This window comes from Castor canadensis, chromosome 14, assembly GCF_047511655.1.
Source record: "Castor canadensis chromosome 14, mCasCan1.hap1v2, whole genome shotgun sequence".
NCBI lineage: Eukaryota > Metazoa > Chordata > Mammalia > Rodentia > Castoridae > Castor > Castor canadensis.
Window position 1 is genome coordinate 41,641,507 of NC_133399.1, and position 26,123 is coordinate 41,667,629.

Genomic DNA, 26,123 nt, shown 5'->3' on the forward strand with positions numbered 1-26,123 from the left:
CCAAGCCCCCAGGATGGTGGAGCACTCAAAACATGGCTAGCTGCAGCTGGGAACTGGATTGTTGCATGTGATTTGCCTTTATTTACATTTATTTAATCTAACACAGATTTAAGCTCAAAAACCTAATTAATGCTCATTGTCACACACGAATCAGCCCTCACCACAACATTTTAAAGGGGTGACTTTTTTGGTTATAAGAATTAAATCTCAGTTTGCAAAGAAATGACGTTTGAGTCAACCACTGGGGTTTTTTGTCTGGTTTTTGGTGAGACTGGGTTTGAACTCAGGGTTTCGTGATTGCAAAGCAAATACTCTACCACTTGAGCCACCACAGGTCCCTGATTCAGTAACTGGGAAATGTTCTAGGATGTTTGCAATACGCCAGGTACAGGAAGGCCACTTTCTACAGTGAATGTCAGGATGCCCAAAATACAGACCCACGTTTTCCCAGGGAAATCTGGTATCATTGCTGAACTGCACGGGAGTATCAAATACTCGCGAGATTTTGCAAACAGTGCAGACAAAAGTGAAATACATCGTTACTAATTTTGAGATATTAATAAATGATTAAGATTAAAAATTAATTATTATAACAGTAGTGTAAAAGTGGTTTTGCAACTTTCTACAAAATGTTATGATCTTTTTTGGTTAAGTAAATGTATTATAATTAATATAATAATATCATTACTATTAAGTGATTTAATTAATTAATATAAGATAGTTTAATTATTAAATTATAACATTATAATCATAACTACATAACAAATAATAAATGATAGGATTTATATTGTCCAATATTACATCATTTATATCACATAGTATTACCCAAGGTCATAATTTATATATATAAATGGAATGGTTTAATTTATGTATTTAAATATTTATATAATACTTGTACTATGTTAATAATATAATATTAATAAACTTTCATTATACTATAGTATGATATAAATTATAAATAGAAGATAAAAATATGAATATGATGTAGGTCATAAGTATAAATAATATAACATTATCAATTATGACAGACTATATATAGCATGGTTAGGGCATGGCACAGCACTATTTTTTTATTTTTGTTTCTTTTTTTTTCAGACACAATCCCTCTGTGTAGCCCAAGTGGGCCTTGAATTTGCAATTTTCTAATCTGCCAAGTGCTGGGATTACAGGCATGAAGTACTGTGTTTGGCTTCTGATTTCTATTTCTGCATCATGGATATTTTGTGTCCCCTTTGATTTTTCAATATTTCATTAAAACATCTCCTATAAAGATGACTCATCATCGTTAAGCGTGCCCTTAAATTCTAGGCTGGAGTACAGCACCTCAGCCTCCTGCCCCTTCTCCTGGCCCAGCCACAAGCCGTTCACCATTTAACCAGGGCTGGTTGGGGCCTCACGTCAGGATGCTGGTGGCAGGGGCACAGGTACACACGATGGGACCACGCCCGGCTTCCTTTTTCTCATGTTTCACCCCTGACCGCCCATGTTACAATCCTGTTTCCTCTTTCATCTTTTCTTAATCACTCTGCCCAGTCTCGTGTCGACATTGCTCCTTCAAAGGTTTTTGTGTGTGTGTGAGTTATTCTGTGTGAATAGCTTAACCCTGATCAACTATGGGCAGCCTGTGGCAGGCTGGTGGCAGGGAAAGGAGTTTGAGGCCCTGTTCTCAGACATACTCTTTTTTTTTAATTGGAGACTGTTTTTTTATCCCTGTAGCCCAGGCTGGCCTGTAACTCAAGATTCTCCTGCCTCAGCTTCCTGAGTGCTGGGGTTACAGGTGTGTCACCATGCCCAGCTCTGTGGCATACAATTTAAGAGCCTGCCAAAAAGCTTGGATTCATGTTGTTGTATTTTGGTTCAGATCCATAAACCCTCTGACACCAAGAGAGAGCCCTACTGTAAGCTATAAACTCTGGGCAATATTGTGTCAATGTAGGTTCACAGATTGTAACACACAGGCCACTTCACTCTAAAGGGAGCTCTTGATAGTGGGAGGCACTGTAACTGTGTGTGTGTGTGCTATAAATTTTAAAAAGCTCTGCTTTGGGAAATTACGTCCCTCATGGTCTAGCCTTGGATACCTCTCCAAGAGCCAGGGTCAGAGAGGAAGCTGTCATGAAGTACGCCATGCGCTGTGTTGGGATCATCTGCTGAGTTTCTCACCTTTCTTGTCTGACAAGCTCACAGCCAGGATCTCCCACGTGGTGATGCTGTCTTTCAGAAAGATGTTCATGATCTTCGTGGAGATTCTGGGTGGAGAAGGGGTCGGGGCATTAGGAGGAGACTTCTAGCACAGGTGGGGAGGGACCAAGGGACAGGCTGCAGGGGTCTGGGGGTGTGCACATGCGTAGCCCAGCTTCTCCCTTGGGCTGCAGGGCTCCACGGTGACTTAGAGGACACCGGAAGTTGCAGGTGCATGCAAATGAAATAGTGGGTCTGGGGTGTTGCTAGCAGGCCTCGGGTGGGAGCATGAAGCGGGGGGACCCCGCCCCCACTGTACCCATTCTTCTCTGGTTCTTTCAGTTCTTCTATGGTCCACAGCCAGCTTTCTGGAAACTGGCTCCTAGATATGATGTCTTCTTCTGGAATGATGTCCTCATCCAGCTCACCTGAGGGTGGGGGAGATCTGGTTGGGAAGAGAGCTACTTTTCCCTCATATGCTATCTCGGTCCTGGAGGACACATATCCAGATTGTGTAATGGCATTTTATGAACTCCAGGCATGTTACACTTTGGAGACTTTTCTCCATTAAAAAATGAAAGTTATAGTTTATAAATGTGTTGGTGTAAAGGTGAATATAATCCAAGCTGGGTTATTCAATTTCCTTCCTCTGATTTTCAAAGAAATGAAAGTATTTGCACAGGCCTCTCTTTATGAGGATCAAGGCCCCTTGTCATCATGCCTGCGGTGTGTGAGGATCTGTACATCCTGAATACCACCAGGTAAGTTCAAAGTGCTTGCACACCTGGTGGAGACCACCCTCTGGTGGTCTTTAAAAGCTAGTTCGACAACAGGTGTAGTGACTCACACCTGTAATTCCAGCTACCTAGGAAGTGGAGATCAGGAGGATCCCGGTTAGAGGTCAGCCTAGGCAAAAAATTAATAAGAGGCCATCACAACTAATAATCTGGGCATTGTGGTGTGCACTTATGGTCCCAGGTAGATGGGAGGATGTAGGTAGGAGGTTCATAGTCCAAGGCCAGCCCTGGGCAAAAATGTGAGAGCCTATCTGAAAAATAGCTACAGCTAAAAAGGGGCATGGCTTTAGTGGTAGAGCGCAAGGCTCTGAGTTCAAACACCAGTACCACCAAAAAAAAAAAAAAAAAAAAGTTGGGCTGGACGAAGGTTCTACCCTGGCTCTTCCTTCCTCAGACATTTTAATTTAACTTCTGGCTCCTACCCACCAAGTGGGATTCTATAGATGCTGAAATCCACCCATATTCTGTGCCTCATGGGGTCTGCATCTCCCCCACACGGGGTTCTTACCCCCACTGGCAAGGGCATTCTTCCCATCACACAGGTGCCCCCCCATTCTCCACGTATTGACAGGTGTGCCCTTCCCCTCCCCCACTGTCACCCCCCAAGTGAGACTCACTCCTGGCCAGGCCCAGCTTGCCCTCGCGCCGGTGCTGCTCGCGCAGTTGGGCGAGGTAGGTGCAGCAGTCCATGAAGGCCTTCACGCACGCCTCCCCCTGGGAGATGAAGCGAGCTCGGCGCTGGCAGGTGAACCGCATCGGGTTGTCACGCATACCGTCCTCGCAGCACTTCCGCAGCTCCTTGCTCTTGTACTGACCAACTGTGGAGCGCAGACCCCGCATCAGCCTCAGCCCGGGCGCCACCAGACAGGAGAACTTCCCCAGCCAGCCCTCCCCTCCTGCCTGTGGATTCTAAAAAGGCCAGACGGGGGTCCTCTAAGGGTGGCCGGTGGGGCCAGGGCAGTGGACTCCCACCTTTGTCCATCCTCTTCTCCATGAGCTGCACAGAGCGGCGGCGGCGGGCGGCTGGCTTTGAGCACTCGGTTTCTGAGGGAAAAGGGGACCAAGAACAAGATGGTCCATGGGGCACCCCTCCCAATGGCTTTGAGGTCAGGTGTGGTTGTGCCCATTTCCCAGATGAAGAAACTGAGGCTCATACAGCAGGGATATGCCTGTGATTCCTGTGGAGGTGGGACTTGAACCCAGGGGCCCCAGTTTCAGACCCTGTTACTAGTGTCTGGAGAGGGAAGTGTGTCCTGTCTGCTCCAGGTCCTCACCTGCCCTCTGGGCGGTCTGCAGGCCTTTGCTGGTCTTGAAGGCCAGACCTGCATCCTTGAAGACACCCGCATAGTCCTGCCCACTGCCAGGGGTGCAGCCAACGTCTGCCTTCTCCACCACATCCCAAATCTGCAGGTGGAGATGAAGTGGTAGGGCTGGGGAGAGGCCAGGTGAGCAGTGCCTCCTCCAATTCCCAACAGAGACCACCCCACTCCTTCCTCATCTCCAGCCCACCTCCACCCCTCCGACTGAGTCTCACCCAACCCAACACAGCTCCATCCTCATCTTCCACCCTACTCTCCACCCCTCCAACCAAATTCAGACCACTGGTCCATCTTCAACTTCCACTCACCCCCATGTCTACATCCGGTTGTTTTTTGTGGTGCTGACGAGGGAACTTAGGACCGCTCACGTACCATGGACCCACACCCCAGCCCTGGCTACATCTATTTCAACCTCTGCTTTCAACCCAACCTAACCCCTTCCCTTCAGTTCTGCCATCTTATTACTCAAACTCACAGACGCAGGCTCATACCTTACTCTGAGTCAGCTTATTCTTTTTGTTCAGCACAAACACGCCCTTGTCCACAGCCACCAGCCCCACGCGGGCCCCACGGTCACCCTCTATCTTGAGGGTCATCTGCTGCCCAGGTAGAGGCTGCCGATCATCTTTCCCGCCACCTTTTACCACCAGCTGTGGGAGGTTGGAAAAGCAGGAAGGAGAAGTCAGCCCTCCTAGGGCCACTGAGGAGGAGAAGGGCCAGGCTGGGCTGAAAGGAGAGAAAGGTGGAGGGAGGGAGGGAGGAAGGAAGGAAAGGAGGCAGATTGTGGAGGATCCAGGGATGCTCACCGTGCCCACACAAGAATCTTTCACATCAACCCACACAGAGTCGGCCACCACCTCCCTCTGGCCGCTGGCACCAATCAGCGTGTAATAAGCCACCAGGCGGAAAGAAGGAATGAAATCCGAAGTGATGCTCAAAGGTAGGACCACCAGGTCCTGGCCGGGCTCTCTAGTTTGGCGACCTGCCTTCAGCAGCTTCCCCTTGTTCATGACCTGCACAAACAGGGTGACAGAAGAATCAGGCTGGGGTTCAGTGCTGGTGGCTCACACCTGCTTGGGAGGCTGAGATTGGGAGGATTGAGGTTTGAGGGCAGACTGGGAAATAGTTTGTGAGACTCATCTCCAAAATAACCAGAACAAAATGGACTGGAGGTGTGGCTCAAGCGGTAGAGCAGCTGCTTTGCAAACCTGAAGCCCTGAGTCCAAACCCCAGTAGAAGAAAGGGAGAAAGAAAAGACTGGGGGGAGAGAGGATGGATGGGGAGGCCTGGGACTGGGAGGGATGCTGGGGGTGCTGGGAGGGATCCCAGGGACTCTGGGGAAGTGGGGCACAGGGGTTGAAGCTGCAGGTGGCCACAGACCAGGTAGGTGTAGTAACGGATCTTGGCTTCCTGGCCAGCATCTGTGCGCAGGTGGAAGTTGACATTGAGGGTCTCTCCTGGCTTCAGCTCGACACGAGGCACGGAGAGATGTAGGTAGTTGTTGGAATTGTGCATTGTACTGTAGGGCTGGGCCTGCATCGTCTTGGTGGCTTGCCGTGCCTCCGGGATCCCCTCCTTCTTGGTGCGCACCTGGGTGAGGAAAGAGGGGTGCAGGCTGGTCCCCCAAAGATGCCTGTGTCTGAATCCCTGAGACCTGTGACCTCCTATGGACAATGGGATTTTGCAGATGGCATTAAGACTGCACTTAGGAAACTATGTCTAAAAGTATGTCTCTCTGAGAGAGAGAGAGAAAGAGAAGAAAAAGGAGGAGGAGGATCCCTCCTTGCACAGGGTAGAACATTCGACACAGGTGAAGTGACCTTGCTGCCATGACAGGACCCCACACGACAATGGTAGGACCCTTTTGTGCAAGCATCAGGGCTCCACTGTGCCCGCTTCCTGGTGGTAGGGTCCTGAGGCAGAGCCACGACTCACCGTGATGGTGAGGGGCTGCCGACTGTTGGGCGTGTTGATGCTTAGTTTGGCCACACCATCGTCTTGGGTGAGAGACTGCACGTCATTGCCCTGGGTCACCACGGGTACACGGCGGGCCGGGGAGCCGTCGGGGTTTGTCACAAACACCTGTGGTGCAGAGTCAGGTGGAGGAGGGTCAGGAGGACTCCACTGCGTGGTCAGTGCTCCAGGAGCAGAGAGGGGGGCCCTGCCCTGGGTCTCACCATGAGGTCAAAGGGCATGGCTGGCTTGAAGTACTTGGGTGTCTTGGTGAAGTGGATCTGGTATGGAGAGGTCACGATGGGGATTCCAGTGTACTCTGCTTCCACCATGTCACTGCCTGAGGGGACCCACCATGAGGGCGAGGTCCTGGGGCACCCTCCAGGACCAGGCCTTTCCCCTCAGATTGGACCCTGTCTTTGTACAGGGCCTCTTCCCTGAGTCGAGGGCTCACCTGAGTGCAAAATGACAGTGACAGACACGTACAAGGACTTCCCCACCAGGGCATCAGCCCTGGAGGGCTGCACCCCTTCCAGTAGCGTCTGTCGTTTCAGTACAGCCTCCCCAACACCGTCTTCGATCTGGGGAGGGGAGGGACGAGGCTCAGAAAGGGGAGGGGCGGTATCAGAACGCTCAGAGACGGGGTTGGGTGGGTGGGGAGATGAGGGGGTGAGGGTTGGGGGTGGGGGGGTCTCCCAAGAAGAGGGCGCTAGGGCAAGGGCTCAAAGAGGGTCTCTTAGTGGGGAGGGGCTTTAGAGGGGCTGATGCAAGGGCTAGAGCGAGGGGCTCCAAGGGGCCTCTGTCAGGTACCACAATGCGGGTGAGGGACTGGGCCAGAGAAATCCTTTGGTCGCCATCCTGGACCCCAAAGATGACAAAAGCTGTTCCATCCACGTTCTTCCCATATAAGAACCTACGGGAGGCAAAAGGAGATTCCAGGTTCTCCACTCCTGGAAGATGAGGCTCTCCCCACTTCTGGTGTGGCGGAAGACCCACAGTCCTGGTTCCATCCCTGGTGTCTCCCCTGGCCCCATCTTGTCCCTTACCTGGCGGTGATGGTGACTTCCAGGCCCTTGGGGTCATCAATGTAGTAGAATTTCTCAGCGGGCTCCACCAGGACCTCGAAACTGGGCAGCACTGGGGGAGAGACCACATTGGTAGGGCTGGTGCAGAGCTCGGCGTCCCAGATCCCGCCACCCCATCCCTCCTCCACTGCTTACCATACTCCTTCACCTCAAACTCAGCAGAGAAGACCTGCTGCGGGGAGTGTTCGTAGTAGGCTCGGATCTTCCACTGCCCCATGCTATGGGAAGTTGAGACAGTGTGGCCATGCCGTGAAGTCGCTGCAGCACCACCCCCCACCCAGGACCGGGAGTCCCCAGCCCTCTCCTGGATACCCTGACATACTTGACCAGCTCTGGGATGTTCCAAGACAGGGACAAGATGCCATACTGGTTGTGAGAAGACAGAGTGTCTCGCTTGATGGGGATGCCTTCTGGGGTCTGTAAGGGGACAAAAAGGGATGTGGGAGTATGTGGATCTTCTGAGGCCAGGTTTACCTCCCAGCTCTCTCAAACTTTTCTGTCTACCCTCTCTCCCCCCACTATGTCTGTAGGGGCAGCAGTTAAGAATATGGACCTAAGTCAGTCAGCCTAAGTCAAATCCCTACTATGCCACTTATAAGCTGTGTGACCTTGGGCAATTACTTCTCCATGCTCCTTGTGTGTCTAGAAAAAGGAGCTAATGGGACAGGAGCAGTGGCTTCTGTCTATAATCCTGGTTACTCAGGAGGCAGAGATTGGGAGGATTGCAGTTCAAGGCCAGCCTAGGTAAGAAAAATTATCAAGACCCTGTCTCAACAAACAAGCAGGCATAGTGTTGAATACCTGTAATCCTAGTTACAAGGGAGGCAGAGGTAAGAGGATTGTAGTCTAAGGCTGACCTTGAGCAAAAAGCAAGAGACCCTATCTGAAAAATAGTCTAAAAGCAAAAAGGATGGAGGGCATAGCTCTCAGTGGTAGAGATCTTTCCTAGCAAGTGAGAAACCCTGAGTTCAAACCCCAGTACCACCAAAAAAAAAAAAAAAAAAAAGCGAACGAGAGCAAAAGGAAATAGTAAAGGGCTCTGCCTCACTGGCTTGTGTTAAAGTTCATATAACAGAAGCTCATTAGTATCCTTGACTCCAAATAGTACTAATAACGAGCATTTACTTCCCACTTTTGGACTGGACCCCATGTTGAGCATTTGGTTAGACTGAAGCCTGAGTCATTCATTGCTCGCAGTCAAGTTTTGGGGGCTGCAGGGAGGGCTTGAGCTGTGACAGAGGGAGGTGGGAATCATGGAGGGCTTGGGCAAAGCGAGAGACTCAGGTGTTCACAGGTGCCCTCTAGCTGGTGTAGGCAGAAAAGATTACATAGATTTATCATCTGTCATCATCCCTCTCTTCAACTGAGGAAACTGAGGCTCACGGAGGTGAAGTGGCCCTGGGTTTATTTGGGACCAGGATCCAGGGGTACATGCAGGGCCCCTTGTGTGTCTCTGCTGCCTCTAGGCTTCTCTCTCTGAGTGTGTCCTTCTGCATATCCCTTTGTTTCTGGGCCACCTTTTCAGGGTCTCTTTCTGTCTCTCTCCTGCGGTCTCTGAGCCCCAGCTGGCTGATACCTCAATGGTGACGATAACAGTCCGGCCCACGGGCAGCAGCTTGTGGTCAACGGTGAAGATCCGATAGAGGACTGGAAGGTGGTGGGGAGACAGGAGGAGAGTGGTGAGACCCAGCCTCACACCCCCTGCCTGGCCCTCTTGGGCCACCACAGTCCTTACCTGTGGAGCCCGGGGTGTAGATGGTCTTGTCTGTCTGGATGAAGAGGTACCCGCTCTGAAGGCTGACCAGCACCACTTTCTCCACCTGCGTAGCCCCGAAGTTTGCCTGCACTGTCACGAACTTGCGCCCTTTGTCTGATCTGAACTCGTTGCTGGCAGGGATCTAGGTGGCATGGACCAGGGGATTGTTAGAGGTCTGCTCCAGGACCCAATACTCAGAATCCAGTTTCTGGGCCTCTGCTGGCCTGGCCTGCTCCTCCTCACAACGGAGCCTGCACGTTCCCTTGTTTGCCCAGTGTGGGAGGAGGGGAGGGGCACCTGTAGAGCAAGGGGATCAGAGAGGGGACACAAAAGATCAGGTGCAGAATAGGGAGGGGCTCAAAAGGAAGAAGGCTTAAGAGGAGGGGCTCAATGGGAGGGACAAAGAATGGGGGACAGATAGGGGAGGGGCTCAGAAGAGGTGGAGCCAGAGAGGTGCGGGGCTTAGAAGAGGAGCCAGAGAGAGAAGGGGCTAGGAAGGGGTGGAGACAGAGAGGGGCGGGGCTTATAAGAGGCGGAGACTGGGAGGGGGCAGGGAAGGGGTGGAGACTGAGGAGGGGCGGGGCCTAGAAGAGCCAGAGAGGGGAGGGGCTTGGAAGGGGTGGACACTGGGAAAGGGGAAGGGCTTAGAAGAGGAGCCAGTGGGAGGGGCTTAGAAGAGGTGGAGACTGGGAAAGGGGAGGGGCAGAGAAGGAATGAAGACAGAGAGAGGGGAGGGCTTGGAAGAGGAGGAGACTGACATTTGTGGTGTTTAGAACGGGAGGCTTGATGCCCAGAGACTCTAGCGGCTCAGAAGAGGCTGGAGGCGCATAAGAGGAAGGAGCTTGGAAGGAGGACGCAGGGGGCGACCTAGAGGGTACAAAGAGTGGGAGGGACTGTGAGTGTCAGCATAGCCCAGCTCCAGTCTGCACTCACCTTGATGGTGACATTGCCCAAGTGTCCTGTGGCGCTGGAGAGCACAGTCTTCTCACTGGATAGCACTTGCTTCTTGGCCGGGAAGTCGTGGACAGTGACTGTGACTGCAACGTTGTCTTGCACTTCGTGGGCCTCCAGCACTATGGTCTCCTCATTCTCCAGCCGCAGGATATTGGGGCAGATCATGGAGTACCTGTGGGAGATGGCGCCCAGAGCAGAGCTGACATCCCAACATGCCCGGCGGCCTCTCTGCTGCCCAGCACTTCACCCCATCCCTGGTCCTGGAGGAGATCCAGTGACCACCTGGGGTACTGCCAGTGCTCATGTCTGGATCCCTGTTCCTCCCTGGGTACTGCCCACATGGGAAGAACAACAGCCATCATGTCCCATGCTCCCTTGGAAAGGCTGGACAAAGAGGGGCTACAGATGCCACCAACCTCTGATCCTCAAAACCAAAACAGCAGCCCTTCCACATCCTTGCCTTCCAAACCCACAAAATCTCCTATATCCACAAACAAGCAAAGCCCTAAACCACTGTGTTCTCTAAACATCCCAGATATACAAACACCCAAGCCCTGAGCCAGCCCAAACTATGCATACCAAACCCACAAGCACCTGAACATATAAGCCCCAAATCTCAGAACACTCCAAACCTACACTCAAACCTCTAACACCCCAGTCCTGTAAATATGAGCAAAGCCACACACCCCAACCTTAGTGAACCAAAGGGCTAAGTCTGTAATCCTCCAAGTAGCCACCCTAAACATTGGTCACTCACATGGGATCCCCCAGGGCCAGGGAGAGGCTGGCCAGCAGCAAGAGCAGCAGGTGGGGGCCTGAGGCAGTCCCCATGATGCAGGACAGTGGAGGGACAGAGGGTGAGAGGAACAGATGAGAGGGTGGGCAGGAGTGAGCCAGGGCTGCTGGAAGTGGCCTCTTATCTGGCCCCTGCCTCTCCCCTACTCCCTCCCTTTGCCCTGGGGCCCTGCCCCCTCCTGGGGCTGCCTGAGATTTCTCAATACCATTTCCTAAGCTTTCGAAGCGAAGCGGAGGCCAACCTGCCAGCGCGGAGGCCAACCTGCCAGCGTGTTCCCCTCCAACCTGAAAGCAACTGCCCTGTGTCCTGGCCTCTCTCAGGGTCAAGGCCAGCTGATGGGCTGAGGCAGCTCAATAGATTCTCCCAGTAGCTGAGACCACAAGTGCACATCACTGTCCCCTGCTTGTGTTTTGATTAATCAGACCTTTTCTATGAGTCCGTCTTTATGCTGAGGGCTCCAGCCCACTTCCTGAGGCTTCCATGCTGAGGCAGGAGGAGCAAGAAGAAGAGTCAGGGCACAGCATAGACATTCCCAGCCCATAGGGAGTGTTTTCCTCAATGGAAAGAATTCTGCTTCTTGGAGGGGACATTGCATCTAGGCTTTGAAGTATGCAGAGGTGTTCACTAACCAGGTGTTTTGTAGAATAAGAGGGTCCATGGCTGGTGGAGTGACTCAAATGGTGGAGCTCCTGCCTAGCAAGTGTGAGGCCCTGAGATCAAACCCTAGTACCACAAAAAAAATAAAAATTAAAAGAGGGTTCTGAAGCTAGCATGTATACTTTTTAAAATAACTATTACGAAACTTTACATACTCTGCTTCCTGGCTGGTCTCTTGCTTTTTTATGAACAATATATCCCAGAGATTATTTCTTATGAGTGCACAGAAACTGCACTGGACAGACAGACAGACTTCGGAGGTTGCAGTGAAATTTCTCCAGCCTTCTTTGTCTAGCTTTGATACTTACCAGCTGTGATTTTGGACAAAGCACTGCTAAGCACCCTGAGCCTCAGTTTCCTCCTGAAAAATGGGTTGTTTTAATGAATGGAGAGAATTCAGGGCCCATGTCTGCACACATTAGTAATCTTGCTAGGCACTGCCAAATCCACCCTCTCTGGGCGTTCTACTGATGTGTGCACACACCTTGCAGGACATTAATTGCCAATCTCCCTGAGGTCTGGCTCCCAGGACATGCTGGACCCTGGCTGACTTTTGGACTTCTGCCAGTCTCAGGGGTGACAGGTGGAACCCCAGGGTCACGTCCATTTGCACTTCTCTGATTCTCAGTTACTGTGTTGTCTGAACACAGGATGAGGATGGGTAACAGGAATGGTGGGTTCTGGTTCCTGGACAGGTGGCTTCCGGTCCCAGCGAAGGGGTTAACAGGGAGTTTGCTGGACTTCCTGTAAACCCCACCCTCTTGCTGGCCATGCCAGGGGCTGGGGAGGCTGGGGAACTAGAACAAACCTGGCAACCCTCTGCTTGATTGCAACACCCTTTCTCTGGAAGTGGAGGAGGAGGGAGGATGCAAAAGTTTGCTGGTTTCCAAAACTAGGTCCAACTTTCAAACTGGATCTCCCAAGTGCGCCCCATGACTTCCTCTGTTTCTCCTGCCTCCCCCTTACCAAGGGTTCCTGGTTTCCTTCGAGCCCCAAGCCCAGAGGCTTTGTGGTTTGACTGCACAGAGGAGGAATTCCTGTGTGGCCTTGGGCTTGCTGCAAGATTTGCTTTCTCCTCCCTGGACTCTTAGGCAGGCCATCTGAGCAAAGGGACAGATGACAAGTGTGGCATTGGGACAGTAACAGGAGCCCCATGACTGAGAGGGAAGGATGGACGCTCAGCATGGTGAGGGTGACTGTGACAGACAGGTGCTGGGACTGTCCTCACCTCCAGGAAGTGAGCAGAGGCGAGGGGACTGGGAGGGAATCCTAGGCCAGAGGTGGACCACAGCCCACTGGGAAGGAGGGAGGTGAGTGTGGGAATTCTTCAGCCCCATGACTTCTCCCTGGTGGAATGGGGGATATGCTGAGCCAGTAGGGGACAGAGCAAAGAGGTCTGGGGGGTGGATTTCCAGTCTGCGGGCCCACGCAGCCTAGGATCAAGGGCAGGGAGGACACAAGGCTGCCCAGACTGACAGTTTCTGGGATAAGATATCTAAAAGATACATATATTAAAAAAAAAAGAAAAGTAAACTTGTCTGTCTGTCTGTGACTGTGGGCTCTGCATCTGTAGATTCAGTCACCTCAGATTGAAAATATTCAGAAAAAATGATGTCTGCGCTGACAACTTAGGGACATTTTTTCTTGTCTAGATTCCCTAAACAACACAGTATAGCACTATTTACACAATGTTTGGATTGTGTTATGTACTCAGTATTCAGAGATGATTTAGTCTCAGGGAGGGTGTTCCCTGGTTGTGTGCAAATACTCATCATTTTATAGAAGGGACTTGAGTAGCTGAGGCTGTAATTCATCTGAAGTATTGTATTTTTTAAAATCAAAGTTGTCTTTGAAAATTCATTGCACAGGTGGTACAGCTGCTTTGGAGACTGAGATCAGGAGGAACGTGGTTCAAGGTCAGCCTGGGCAAAAATTTGTGAAACCCCATCTCAACAGAAAAAGCTAGGCATGGTGACACATGCCTGTCATTCCAGCTACTGTGATAAAGTATAAATAGGAGGATTTCATTTTGCCAGTCTGGGCAAAAAGTGAGACCCTATCTTGAAGATAACCAGAGTAAAAAGAGCTGGAGGCATGGCTCATATGGTAGAGCACCTGCCTAGCAAGTGCGAAGCCAAGTTTAATCCCTAAGACCACCACCCTAAAAATTCAGGACACAAAATCATGACTCTCAAGAAGACATTTTCATACATGTGTACTATGGACTTTGATCATCTTCATTGCCCAGTTCCCTCTAGTGTCCCCTCCCTCCTGCTGGTCCCTGCTCCTAGCAATTAATCCCCCTTCTGTTTTCATGTCTTTTAAAATGTTTTTAATCTAGATTCTCCTGTGAGTGAAAACATGTGACACCTGTCTTTCTGAGTCTGCTTATTTCACTTAACACGATCTCCACTGTCATCCATTTTCCTGCAAATGACATAATTTCATTCTTCTTTATGACTCCACAGTGTCTATATACCACACTTTCTTAATCCTGTATTTTGTGCAGCACCCTAGCTGAAGTGTAAGGAGAGAATTAGGGGACAGGATGGGAATTATGCCTGGGTGGGGGTCCCAGGCACCCCACTCCACAGCTGCCTGGGTTTGGTCATCCCTGTGGGGTGTTTCAGTTCTGGGCTGGGTGCCTGCTTCAGTGCTTTCCGGGAATTTCCCTCCAGGATCCACAGCCAGGCAGTGCCTTCTCCCACCTCATTACTCATTAACTGGCCAATAACCTTGACCTTGCCGTGGCCATCAACATGCCCTGTAGCAATGGTTTCTTCCTTCCACCCCTCATGGCCACTCAGCAGGCACAGAGAGCAAGAGGTTGGGATTCCAGCTGTGCAGGATGCCCTGTGACAGCTGCGTCCCCTCCTCCAGCCCCAATTCCTATTCTGTGCGATGGAGAGCCTTTGTTGTAGAACCTCATCTTTAGTCTGGGGTGACCATCCAGTGGTATCCAGCAAAAAAATTGGGTAGCCTAGTGTCCTGCACAGACTGGTGCTCAATGACTTGAGCTGTTTGTTGTGTGTTTGTTTGTTGAGCCAGAGTCTTGCTAAGTATCCCAGGCTGTCCTGGAACTCAGGAACCTCCTGCCTCAGGCTCCCCAGTGCTGGGATTACAGGTGTGAACCACCATACCTGGTTGAGGCCATTTTTATTTTACTGACACCTGCTTCTCCTCTGGCTTGCCTGGCTTTAATGACAGCACAGGCTCCCAAGCCAGACTCCTCCCTTACTCTCCTTAGACCAAGATGCTGGCCAAACTCTCACCTGGAATCTCTCTCTTAATCCCAGCCTCCCCTTCTCCTGTATTTGCTGCCTTCCCCAGGGCTCAAGCCTCCTTCTTTTCAGTCTTTATTCTCTAAAAAAACCAAATTTTGTATTTCTTTCACAAAGCAATGACGAAAGTGGCACCCCTTATCTGTGATTTCACTTTCTCACCGGGAGAGTGTTTGGAAAAGATGAGATTTCCCTGCTCAAGTTTCCAGGTCCTTTGGGACTTTCCAGGAACTCGGAATAACAGCTGGATAAATTTTGAAATAATCCACGAAGGAGGCACACAGGGTAGCAGGCCAACAGAGATTCAGCATAGAAAGACAAAGCAGGGTTCAGGGAGGAGGAGAAAGGGACAGCGGTGCCTTCTGACAAGACTGTCAGGCAGGGGGAGCAGAAAGTTCAGTGGGTGACTTCATCCCAAGATGTTTATGTCCTTGCTGGGACCTGTGGCTCCCGTCTGTAATCCTAGCTATTCAGGAGGCAGAGATCAGGATTGTGGTTCAAAGCCAGCCTGGCAAAGAGTTCTTAGGACCCTATCTTAAAAATACCCAATGCAAAAAAGAATTGGTGGGGTGGGTCAAGTGGTAGAGCACCTGGTTAGCCAGCATGAGGCACAGAGTTCAAACCCAAGTACTGCCAAAAATAATGTTGTGATGCTGTGTCCTCTTCTTGGACTGAAGGTTCCAGTTCAGAGCTGGTTGCCTGGATGTATGTTTACCTAGTAACCTTGCAATCATCCTCTTTTCATACAGTCACTCAAGTTTGGAGACAAAGGATCCGGGCTGGTCTATGATCAGAGGGTCCTGTGACATGGGTATCTGTTCTTTATGGTCTTTTTTTCTTTTTTGGCAGGGCTCACTACTGAGGCTTAAACTCAGGGTCTCATGTTTGCTAGGCAACTCTGCATCATATCCCCAGAGCTTTTTGAGATAGGGCCTCACTTTATGCTCATGCCAGCCTGGACCCCAATCTTCCTATTTATACTTCCTGCAGAGCTGCACTGCCAAGTCCATGCCACCATGTCTGGCTTTTATTGGCTAAGATGGGGACTCATGACCTTTTTGCTCAGGCTTGCCTCAAACTGAAATCTTCCTGATCTCTGCCTCCTGAGTAGCTAGGATTACAGGCATGAGGCACTGTGCCTTGCCCTAGACCCCAGATCATATTTAATTATATGTGGGGTCTCCTGGTGTATTCCCATGGGAGTAATTGTTTACAGTGCCAGCTACAGACACAATATTCCCATAAGCAAAGATTATATCACAAAAAGCTATAGTATGGACAAGTCTCCATCTTTACTCAAGGCAAGTGGTTCTCCTCACCTTAGCGGTTCCTCAAAGACTTTGACTTGTTTACAGCTGGGGTAAGCCTGAAGGACCTTGTGGGGGCAAGTTCCTCCATAGCTCTCAGTGCCCTCTCATCTGTAGCATGTTGTGTTAACTTCTCCACGGTCATAAGGGAATAATTTGGTGGGAGCCTGCTATTTCATTTGTTACCCTTCTTTCTAAGGCAATAAGTTTAAAATCTGACACACCATGTGCCATAGGAGAGCAAAAAGTTTCATCAGTTTTTTGGCTGTTTTAAGTATCATACAGAATGCCTTGCATAAAGAGAACCAAGATTATAATCAATGCTTGATGTGCTGGGATGAGGTAGATTCAATTGCCAAGAGTAGTGAAAGACCAAGAGATAAAAGACAACCTGTAGAGTGCCTGCCTAGACAGTATGAGGCTGTGAGTTCAAAGCACAGTGCTATCAAAAAAGGAAAGGAGAAAAGATAACATTTGAGCTGTGTGCAGTGGCTCAAGGCTATAATCCCAGTTATGTGGGAGGCACGGCTCAGGAGGATTGTAGTTCTAGGTCAGCCTGGACAAATAGTTATACAGACACATCTCCACCAATAAAAGCTGGGTGTGTAAATGGGGAAAAACAAACCATTTCCTCTAAAGTCAGAAACTAGATAAGGGTGTCTGCTCTCTCCAATCCTATTCAACATAGTCCTGGAATTCCTAGCCAGAGCAATAACACAGAAAGCAGAAATGAAAGGAATTTGAATAGGAAAGGGAGAAGTCAAACTATTCCTATTTGCCGATGACACGATTTTATACCAAAAATACCAGAAAACCTCCACCCAAAACTTCCTAGACACCAGAAACAGCTTCAGCAAAGTAGCAAGATACAAAATCAACTTACAAAACCCAGTAGCCTTTCTATACACCAACGATGAACAGATTGAGAAAGAATATAGGAAAACAATTCCATTTACAATAGCCTCAAAAAATCAAATACCTAGGAATAAACTTAACAAAGGATGTGAATGACCTCTACAAGGAGAACTACAAATCACTGAAGAAAGAGACTGAGGAAGACTACAGAAGATGGAGAGATCTCCCATGTTCGTGAATTGGCAGAATCAACATAGTAAAAATGGCTATACTCCCAAAAGCAATCTACATGTTTAATGCAGTTCCCATCAAAATTCCAATGACATTCATCACAGAGATTGAAAAATCTGCCCTAAAGTTCATTTGGAAATACAAGAGACCACGAACAGCCAAGGCAATACTCAGCAAAAAGAGCAATGCTGGAGATATCACAATAACCGGCTTCAAACTATATTACAAAGCAATAGCAATAAAAACAGCATGGTACTGGCACAAAAACAGACATGAAGACCAGTGGAACAGAATAGAGGACCCAGATATGAACCCACACAACTACACCCACCTCATTTTTGACAAAGGTGCAAAAAACATACGATGGAGCAGAGCCAGCCTCTTCAACAAATATTGCCGGAAAAAGTAGTTATCTACCCGCAGAAGACTGAAACTAGATTCATGTCTTTCACCCTGTACTAGTATCAACTCAAAGTGAATTAAAGATCTTGATATAAGACCTGAAATTTTGAAACAGCTACAGGAAGTAGAAGGAAATGCACTGGAACAGATAGGCATAGGGAACGACTTCCTAAGCAGAACTCAGCATCTGAGAGAAACAGTGAACAAATGGAACTGCATCAAATTAAAAAGCTTCTGCACAGCTAAGGAAACAGTCATCAGACTCAAAAGGCAGTCCACAGAATGGTAGAAAATCTTTGCCAGCTACTCATCTGATAAGGGACTAATATCCAGAATCTACAGGGAACTCAAAAACCTCAACCCCCAAAGAATCAACACCCCAGTGAAGAAATGGGCACATGAATTAACAGGGAATTCTCAAAGGAAGAGGGACAAATGGCCAGTAACTACATGAAGTGTTCAAATTTCCTGGTTATAAAAGAGATGCAAATCAAACAACACTTAGATTTCATCTCACCCAGTTAGAATGGGTAATAACACCAAATGCTGGCGAGGATGTGGCAAAGCAGGAGCCCTGATACACTGCTGGCAGGAATGCAAACTAGTACAACCAAAAGAGATTCCTCAAAAAGCTAAAGAGGTGCCATATGATCCAGTGATATCACTTCTGGGCATCTACCCAAGGGAATGTAAGTCAGGATACAATAGACACTGTACATCAATCATCAAAGCACTTTCCCAATAGCCAAGCTCTGGAAACAACCCAGATGCCCTATAACTGATGAATGATCAAGAAATTAATGATCAAAATGTGCACACAGGCACACACACACAATGGAGTTCTACTCCGCCACAGAGAATAAAGACATGTGGTTTGAAGGTACAGGGATGCAATTGGAAGACATCACGTTAAGTGAAGTAAGCCAGGATCAAAAACACAAAAGCCCCATGTTTTCTATCATATGTGGAAGATAGATCCAAAAGATGAACATACACACAAACCAAGCATGGACATATATAAACTCAGATGCAGAACATGTTTGCAATAGCAGAAGTGCTGTATGGAAGTCAGGGAAGGAAGGAAAGGAAAGAAGAATGACAGAGCATCAACAATATTGCAAAACATAACACCTGTGAAGGTAGAAGATCTAAGGATATTTATTGAAAGCTGTTGAATAATGGGGGGGTGGGAAGGAAGAGGGAAGGGAGAGTAATAAAGGGGGTAGAACTGACCATAGTAAAGTACACTCACAGTGGGGACACATGGAGAAACCCCTTTGGGTCTTGACTTTGGAATTAATAACAAAAGACAGGACTGTAAAATAGGTACTGTGTGTGTGTGGGGGGGGTATTTGTGTAAGGGGGAGGGTGAATGGAGGAGGTGAATGTGAAAGAATATGGTGATGAACTTCATGTACATGCATGAAATAGAATGATGAAACCTGTTGCAACAGATTTAAGTGGACTGGGAGGGGGTTGGGGGGAGATGGTGGGGTGTTCTAACCAATGTACAATGTAAGCCTGTTTGGAACTGGCACAATAAATCCTCCCTCCCCCTGTACAATGAATATATACTAATAAAAACCGAAAAAAAGCTGACTATGGTCATCCCAGCTCTACAGGAAGTATAAATGGGAGGACTGCAGTTCAGGCCACTCTGGGGATAAAATGAAACCCTATTTCAAAAATAACCAAAGCAAAAAGGATTGAGGGAATGGCTCAAGCTGTAGATGACCTGCCTAGCAAGCTTGAGGCCCTGAGTTCAATCCCCAGTACAGCCAAAAAATCCCCAGCAAGCTATGACAGAGCGGAAATAGAAAATATAATATTCCACAAACTTAACACTATGCCAACAAGTGATTGTATAAGACAACACTCACTGAAAATATGCAAATCAGGTGAATCTTCATGGATTCCTCAGGGCGACTCTTTCTCTTTCTGTAGAGGAGTTTCTGGTCCTCTGATGTCCACAGGCATAGCAATCTGTCACCTTTTCAGTTTCAGATGAATCTGAAAACTGAGATAAAGGTTTAGCTCTCGAAATCTGAAACCAGGAAGGAACACCAGACAGAGTAACAGCTATGTAATGACAATGACTGTAGAAAGGTCTGATGTGAGGAGGAAACTCTTTTCCAGGTTTATAGTGCCTGTTCTCCAGGTTTTATCTTTGTACTGCTGTGAGGATGAGTCCCATATTCTCAAAGAGCTACACCTGTCCTAAATTAATTACCTTGAGAAGGCGCATGTTTTAGAATCTAGCAGGCAATCAGAAGTTAAGAAAGAGTGTCCAGCTGAGCGCTGGTGGTTCATACCTATAATCCCAGCTACTTGGGAGGCTAAGACTGGGAGGATTGCTTGAGGCCAGCCTGGGGAAATAGTTCTTTAGATCCCATTTCCAAAATAACCAGAGCAAAATGGACTGCAAGTATGGTTCAAGCTGTAGCACCTGCTTTGCAAGCTTGAAGCCCTGAGTTCAAACCTCATCACCAAAAAAATAAATAAAACCAAAAAAACACAAAAAAAGAAAACGAAAGGGTGTCCACATAGCACTTCAGATGGACTCAATTGGAGAGCACCCTTAAGCACTGTTCTGTTTCTTAAAGCATCAAGATAGTGATTTTAACCAAGACTCTTCTCATAACTTAGCTAAGGTAGGTTGGTTGGTTTTTCTTTGTTTTTTTTTTTGTGGTACTGGAGGTTTGAACTCAGGGCCTTGTGCTCTGCCATTCCAGCCTTCTTATTTTCTGAGGTAGTTTTAAGCTGCGTTTGCCCTTTAAACTTTTCTGGAAGACAGGATGTGAGAAAAGAAGTAAGTGATAAGGGCTTTGCACATTCCTGTAGTTATCTGGGAAGTAAAGGAAGGGCCATTGTCACTTTTTAAGGACACTGGTGACCAAATTCTGGAAATCGTTTCCTTTAGTAGTGTTTTAATTATGACTTGACTTCTCCCATACACATTGGAAAGGGTTCTACGCATCCTGAAAAAGTATCCACGTATACTAGTAAGTATTTATGACCTTGTCATTTGGGGACCTGAGTACAATCTAACTGCTAATCTTCATATAACAGGAACTTAGAAACTGCTTTTGCTAAAGCACTGACTCCTTCCTTGGGCCTAACAAATTAACTAGAAGCTTGGCACCTCTGTCCCCATCTTGTACTTGTGTTCTCTGCTCTGAGCTGTTCTCTCTGCAGTCACTCTGCAGCCATCTTGGAATCCAGGCAGGACAGGACTGATCGACAGCATCTTTACAAAGAGGAATGGAGGAAACTGCCCCGAAGGGAAGGAACAGCAGAGCTCCCACAGGACAGCCCACCCAATAGACAGTGGTGACTTGCTTATCCTGACCAGATCGCTCTCGTCGTGTGATGACAGAGATAACAACTCTGGTGCCCCTTGATAAGGATCAACCAGGCCATACTTTGAGCAGAACTGTTTAATAATTAAGCATTCTCTTTGCCCCTGGCCCCATATCCTCTGTCTGTTTAAGGGTAAAGCTCCTGTGTCTCCCGACCGTCTCACGTGATAAACCTCCGCTCTCTGCCCTTCACCACTACTCATCTCTTTATTTCACCTACAGGGACATGGGTGCACCTGACATGTGGAACCCCTTTGTTGGATCTGGGTCCCAAAACTTCACTTTGATTCACCTGGGAAAGTTTCCTTGTGCTGAATTGGCTGAAGGAGGGGAGGGGAGTTTAAATTACTTTCAGGTTATTTTGCAAACAGGTAGGGCAAGCTTGAGTCACTTCTGAAATAGTAGTAAACAGTTACTAGAGATAGCAATGTCCAGAGTGCATCTCAGCGTAAACGACAGAAATCATGAGGCTTTTGTAATTTTCCACTGATCTCTTGAGGGTGTTCGCATCCCATGCGGTTTGCTTTTCCAGAGGCGTCCTAACCGTAACATGGCAGCTTTTTCTACCGATGAGGCAGTGGCTGCAGCTGCCCCCGGCCACCTACGTGATACAGTATGTCACTGCTTAGAGATTAGGTGACAGGTCTTGGAATGTAGCTTCATCTTTGGGTTAGACGCCAGAACTATTCTTGGCGCTCAGCTACCTACAGTTGAGAATTTGTTTAATGGGAGATTCCTAGACAGGAGTAGAAGTTAAAAGCTCCTTTTGTTTCTAAAAGCTCTTTCCTGCCTGCCAGTCCAATTTAGAGGGTCAGAATCTGGCTTCTCAATTGCCTCATCTAGGGTTCTTGCTACTAAGTCAAGTCCTGCTACCAAAGTCTACACAACCCTGCTATTCCCAGGAACACCCTAAATTGCTTTATTGACCAGCGGGGGGTGGGTGTGTGTGTGTGTGTGTGTGTGTGTGTGTGTGTGTGTGTGTGTGTGTGTGTGTGTGTGTGTGTTGGGGAACTATGTGAAAAATGGCTGCTTTTCTTTCTGGAATGAATGCTCTTTCTCCAGGAGATGATGCATGTCCTAAATATTTAACCTTTCACTTTGAAATCTGGGCCTTTTTAGAAGACAGTTGATGTCTTGCTTCCCAGGAAATTAAGCACCTGAGTTAAGTATTTTTGTTAGAGCCTTGTTTAGTAGGGCTGCAAGTAAACAAATCACCCACATGCTGTGTTAGATCTCTGTGGCCAAGGATCAGAGTTCATAGTTCCTTAGCCAGAGCATTTCCAAATAGGTGGGGACTGCTCCTTGGGGAAGTACAGTCCAGCTCTATTGAGTTGTTGCTAACATATCGCATCTGGATTTGCCCATTTAAAATCAAACAGAAATTGGGACTGAGGGCCCAAAGGTAGGCAAAAGAAAGCGTCTTTTAAGTCAGAAACAGTAAACCAGGACACTCCTGTAGGCATCTGAGCTAAGACTTGGAAGTATCAGGTGGGTAGGCACCACAGCCTCAGTTTCTCCCAGATCCTGTACCTGTCTATATTCGTCATTTGGCTTTATGACAGGGAGAGTAGGAGAATTATCATGGGATGGCACAGCACTGGTGGCCTAAATTTAGTGATTAGAGGTAATAGTCCTTGTCTAGTTTCAGGTTTTATAGGATATCGCTTTGTGTGTGGGGAGACTGGGGTTTGAACTCAGGGCTTCTCACCTGCACAGCAGGCACTCTACCACTTGAACCACACCTCCAGTCCATTTTGCTGTGGTTATTTTGGAGATAGTGGTGTTAGGAACTATTTCCCCTGGGCTGGCTTGAACCTCGATCTTGCTGATCTCTGTCTCCCAAGTAGCTGGGATTACAGGCATGAGCCACCATGCCTGGCTAGGATATGGATTTTCATGAGGACAATGGGAAGAATTATTTAAATGAATGACAACATTTAGTGTTTTGTCAAGTATTTCTTTGTCCCAGACCTGAGGGCCCACTGCTAATAAAATCTCCTCAGGAACATTATCGTTCTCTTTAGGTGGGAGGCTTATTAAGACCCCCAGAAGTGGCAAGGGCTGGCCAGCGTTTAGGTGTATAGTAGCATCTAAAGTAGAAGGAATGCCCTCATCCAATAAAGAGGGTGGACACGCTGGCCATACAAGGAATCTTAGGAAATAAGTCTCAGATCTGCAGGTGGGAATGACTTGACTTCTGAGGGCCCGTCAACACTGGTTGGTGTACAGCTTATCTTAGGCAGGGATCCAGAGAAATGAGCTGAGCTGGCGTCAAACAGCAGTCCTCCTGATCCCAACCTCCAAAGGAGCTAGGATTAAAGGCATGAGTCACTGGTGCCTGGCTAAAAATCCAATTCTTTAGTACAAGGAATGCTACAGACAGTCTCCATCCTCATAGTCTAATGCCTGGAGAGAAAGAAAGAAGAAAATGAAAGGAAAAAAGCAAAAAGAACACAGACTCTCCATCTATTTAAGACTCCTTTCCAGAGCCTCACTACTTTGTCTTGGGGAAAGAACATCTTTCCTCATGGAGTAAAGTCGATAAATCTCCAATTACCCAGCAGGGGGTGTCCATCCTTGGTGAGTACTGCAGCCCCCCACTCTTTTATCTGGGGCCTCTTTTTAGATCTGGATGGCCAGAAATCCAATTACTTAGATACAATGAGACAATGAGGGCTTAGAGGGAACACAATCTTCTTAGTAGATGGCTTCTTTATCTACAACAACAACAAAAATACAGCTCCTTGCAGGGGTCTGATTTCTGAATACAAAATTTACATTGTCACATCAAGAGAAAGGACAGGGACCAGTTGATTTGTTTTCTGTCTCTGTGAAAAGAATTCTTTCTCCATTGAAGCTTGTGGTAAAAAGCCATTTCCTTGACAGTAGACCAAATACAAAAACTACAGACAGTCCCATCCCTCTTCACAGAAGCTAATTTCCTTTATATCACTTTGAAAGCTTGAAAGTCTCCTGCCAAAGGCGGTTCCTATCTGCTTCCCCAATTTATAGGGATATGGACTTCTCCAAAAAATTGCTGTAGGATTTGGTGCTCTCATAAAATCATGAAGAGGTAAATTCCTTAAAATTTTCTTGGTGATGCTAGGATTTGAACTCAGGGCCTCACACTTGGTAATCACTCAAGTACTCTACTACTTGAGTCACACATTCCCAGCCTGCAAATCCCTTATTATTAAAGGGACAGCAGCACCAAAGACGGGGCTTTTGGATTGTTTTTTTATTTTTTTGGCAGCACAGGGGTTTGAACTCAGGTCCTCATGCTTGTTAGGCAGGCACTCCACCACTTGAGTCACTCCACCAGTCCCTTTTTGTGAAGGGCTTTTTGAGATAGGATCTTGTGAACTATTTGCCTGGGCTGGCTTTGATCCACAATCCTCCTGATCTCTGCCTCCTGAGTAGCTAGGATTATAGGCGGGTACCACCAGTGCCTGGCTTCTTTTTGGCTTTTAACCAGCGGCTTTAACCTTGAACATTGAGGTCCTAATTTTAGACATATAGGCTGGAGAGAAACTCTATAATCCCCTGTCCAAAGCAGGATTTTAAAGAAAGTAGAGGTGAGTTGGGAGCTGGTGACTCGTGCCTGTAATCCTAGCTACTCAGGAGGCAGAGATCAGGTGAATCATGGTTTGAAGCCAGCTGGAGCAAATAGTTCAAGAGACCCTATCTTGAAAAAAAGCATCACAAAAAAGGGCTTGGTATGGTGGCTGAAGTTATAGGCCCTGAGTTCAAACCCCAGCACCATAATCAAAACAAAACAAAAGTGGAGGTGGAGGGAGATGGGGTCAGAACAGCCACTTAAGATTACAACTACCTCTTGTTGATGGTCTCAATTCCTGTCATAGTTGTGCCTCAGGAGACAGGGAGAGCCGGCTGGACCCGTTTCCCTTTGGGACCGGCTGGAGCAAAGCATCTCCCTTCCCTTCTTCCCTTTTGTCTGTGGTCACCTTTGTGGAGGGCCCATCGGAGAGGGGAGGAGCAGTTAGTGGAACCAAAGTATTGGAGGTCGAAGGTGCAGATGGGCAAATGGCTGAAATACAGGCAGAACAGTAGGTAGAGGAGGTGGAAATAGGAAGCAAAGCACCACATTTTTGGGTCTCTAAATGTAATGCTTTTGTGGATGGCTTCCTAGAGCATCACCCCAGCACTGAGAAAAAAAGAAAAGGAAGGGAGGGAGGGAGGAAGAGGTAGGGAGGGGACGCTCCTATGTGGTAACAGCAGCATCTGGGCTATTTCATGTATTTCATGCTTACTCCACATGCCACAGGCGCTTTGCTGTCCCCATTTTGCAGATAAAGAAACAGAGGCTTTGGCACTTGCCCAAGATCCTGCAGCTGGTAAGAGCTGGGATTTGAACTTGGGCTCCACAGTGTGTTCTTCTAAACTGTATGAGACTCTTCTGAGTCTCTTCTCGAGGTTGTAACAAGTGAATGAAAACTTGCTAGCTTAAAAAACAACATATATGGACTGGAGGTGTGGCTCAAGTAGTAGAGTCTGCTTTGCAAGGAACAAGCCCTGAGTTCAAATCACTGTCCTACCAAAAAAAAAAACACCCTAAAATAAGAAAAACAAAAACTACACATATTTAATGTCCTACAGTTTTGGAGGTCAGAACTGTAAAATCGAGGTGTAATAGGGCTGTCCCATTCCTTTCTGGAGGCCCTAAGGATGGATTTGAGACAGGCTAAAATTAGGAAAAGTTTGGGACTCAAGAAAAATGATGCGTTCCAGATTAATCAGGGACCGCCCTCACCTGGCCTGGAACCACCCACGCCCCGCCCCACTCACTGATTATTGGATGGGAATCACTTGCTTCCTCCCTTCCCATAGGTTAGTGTAGATTTTAAAAGCACCTGGGGAAGAGAAGCACACTCTCTGCCTCCAGATTCCATCTATACCCACCATCCTCCTCTTTGTATTTCCTTTTCTTAACTTAATAAACTCCATTTACACCCACGTGCCCTATGATGGATTCTTCCTGGTGGCACACAAAGAATTTGGAAGTCTGATCACAGACAGCACCAGTGCCATTAACAGATTAATTTCCATTTGTTTTGTGTTTTTGAGATGGGGTCTTGAGCTTTGAGTCTGGCCTAGAACTCTATTCTCCTGCCTCAGCCTCCTGAATGCCACGCCTGGCTTATTTCCCTGCCTTTTTCAGCTTCTGGAAGC

General features: G+C 48.0%; 1 protein-coding gene across 1 annotated transcript in view; it reads right to left on the reverse strand.

Moving 5' to 3' along the window:
• Window positions 1-10,961, reverse strand: part of C3 (complement C3) — a 28,791-nt gene extending 17,830 nt beyond the window's left edge. The window contains exons 1-19 of the mRNA XM_074054444.1: window positions 10,803-10,961; window positions 10,025-10,217; window positions 9,071-9,233; window positions 8,912-8,982; window positions 7,658-7,752; window positions 7,471-7,553; window positions 7,297-7,387; window positions 7,061-7,163; window positions 6,705-6,831; window positions 6,475-6,590; window positions 6,233-6,379; window positions 5,678-5,887; window positions 5,104-5,310; window positions 4,789-4,947; window positions 4,253-4,382; window positions 3,951-4,022; window positions 3,596-3,796; window positions 2,501-2,609; window positions 2,164-2,249 (exon numbers count right to left, since the gene is read on the reverse strand). Of these exons, the coding sequence (XP_073910545.1) occupies window positions 2,164-2,249; window positions 2,501-2,609; window positions 3,596-3,796; window positions 3,951-4,022; window positions 4,253-4,382; window positions 4,789-4,947; window positions 5,104-5,310; window positions 5,678-5,887; window positions 6,233-6,379; window positions 6,475-6,590; window positions 6,705-6,831; window positions 7,061-7,163; window positions 7,297-7,387; window positions 7,471-7,553; window positions 7,658-7,752; window positions 8,912-8,982; window positions 9,071-9,233; window positions 10,025-10,217; window positions 10,803-10,876 (2,437 nt within the window). The 5' untranslated portion in view covers window positions 10,877-10,961. The remainder of the gene's footprint in view (window positions 1-2,163; window positions 2,250-2,500; window positions 2,610-3,595; window positions 3,797-3,950; window positions 4,023-4,252; window positions 4,383-4,788; window positions 4,948-5,103; window positions 5,311-5,677; window positions 5,888-6,232; window positions 6,380-6,474; window positions 6,591-6,704; window positions 6,832-7,060; window positions 7,164-7,296; window positions 7,388-7,470; window positions 7,554-7,657; window positions 7,753-8,911; window positions 8,983-9,070; window positions 9,234-10,024; window positions 10,218-10,802) is intronic.
• Window positions 10,962-26,123: the final 15,162 nt, after the last annotated feature.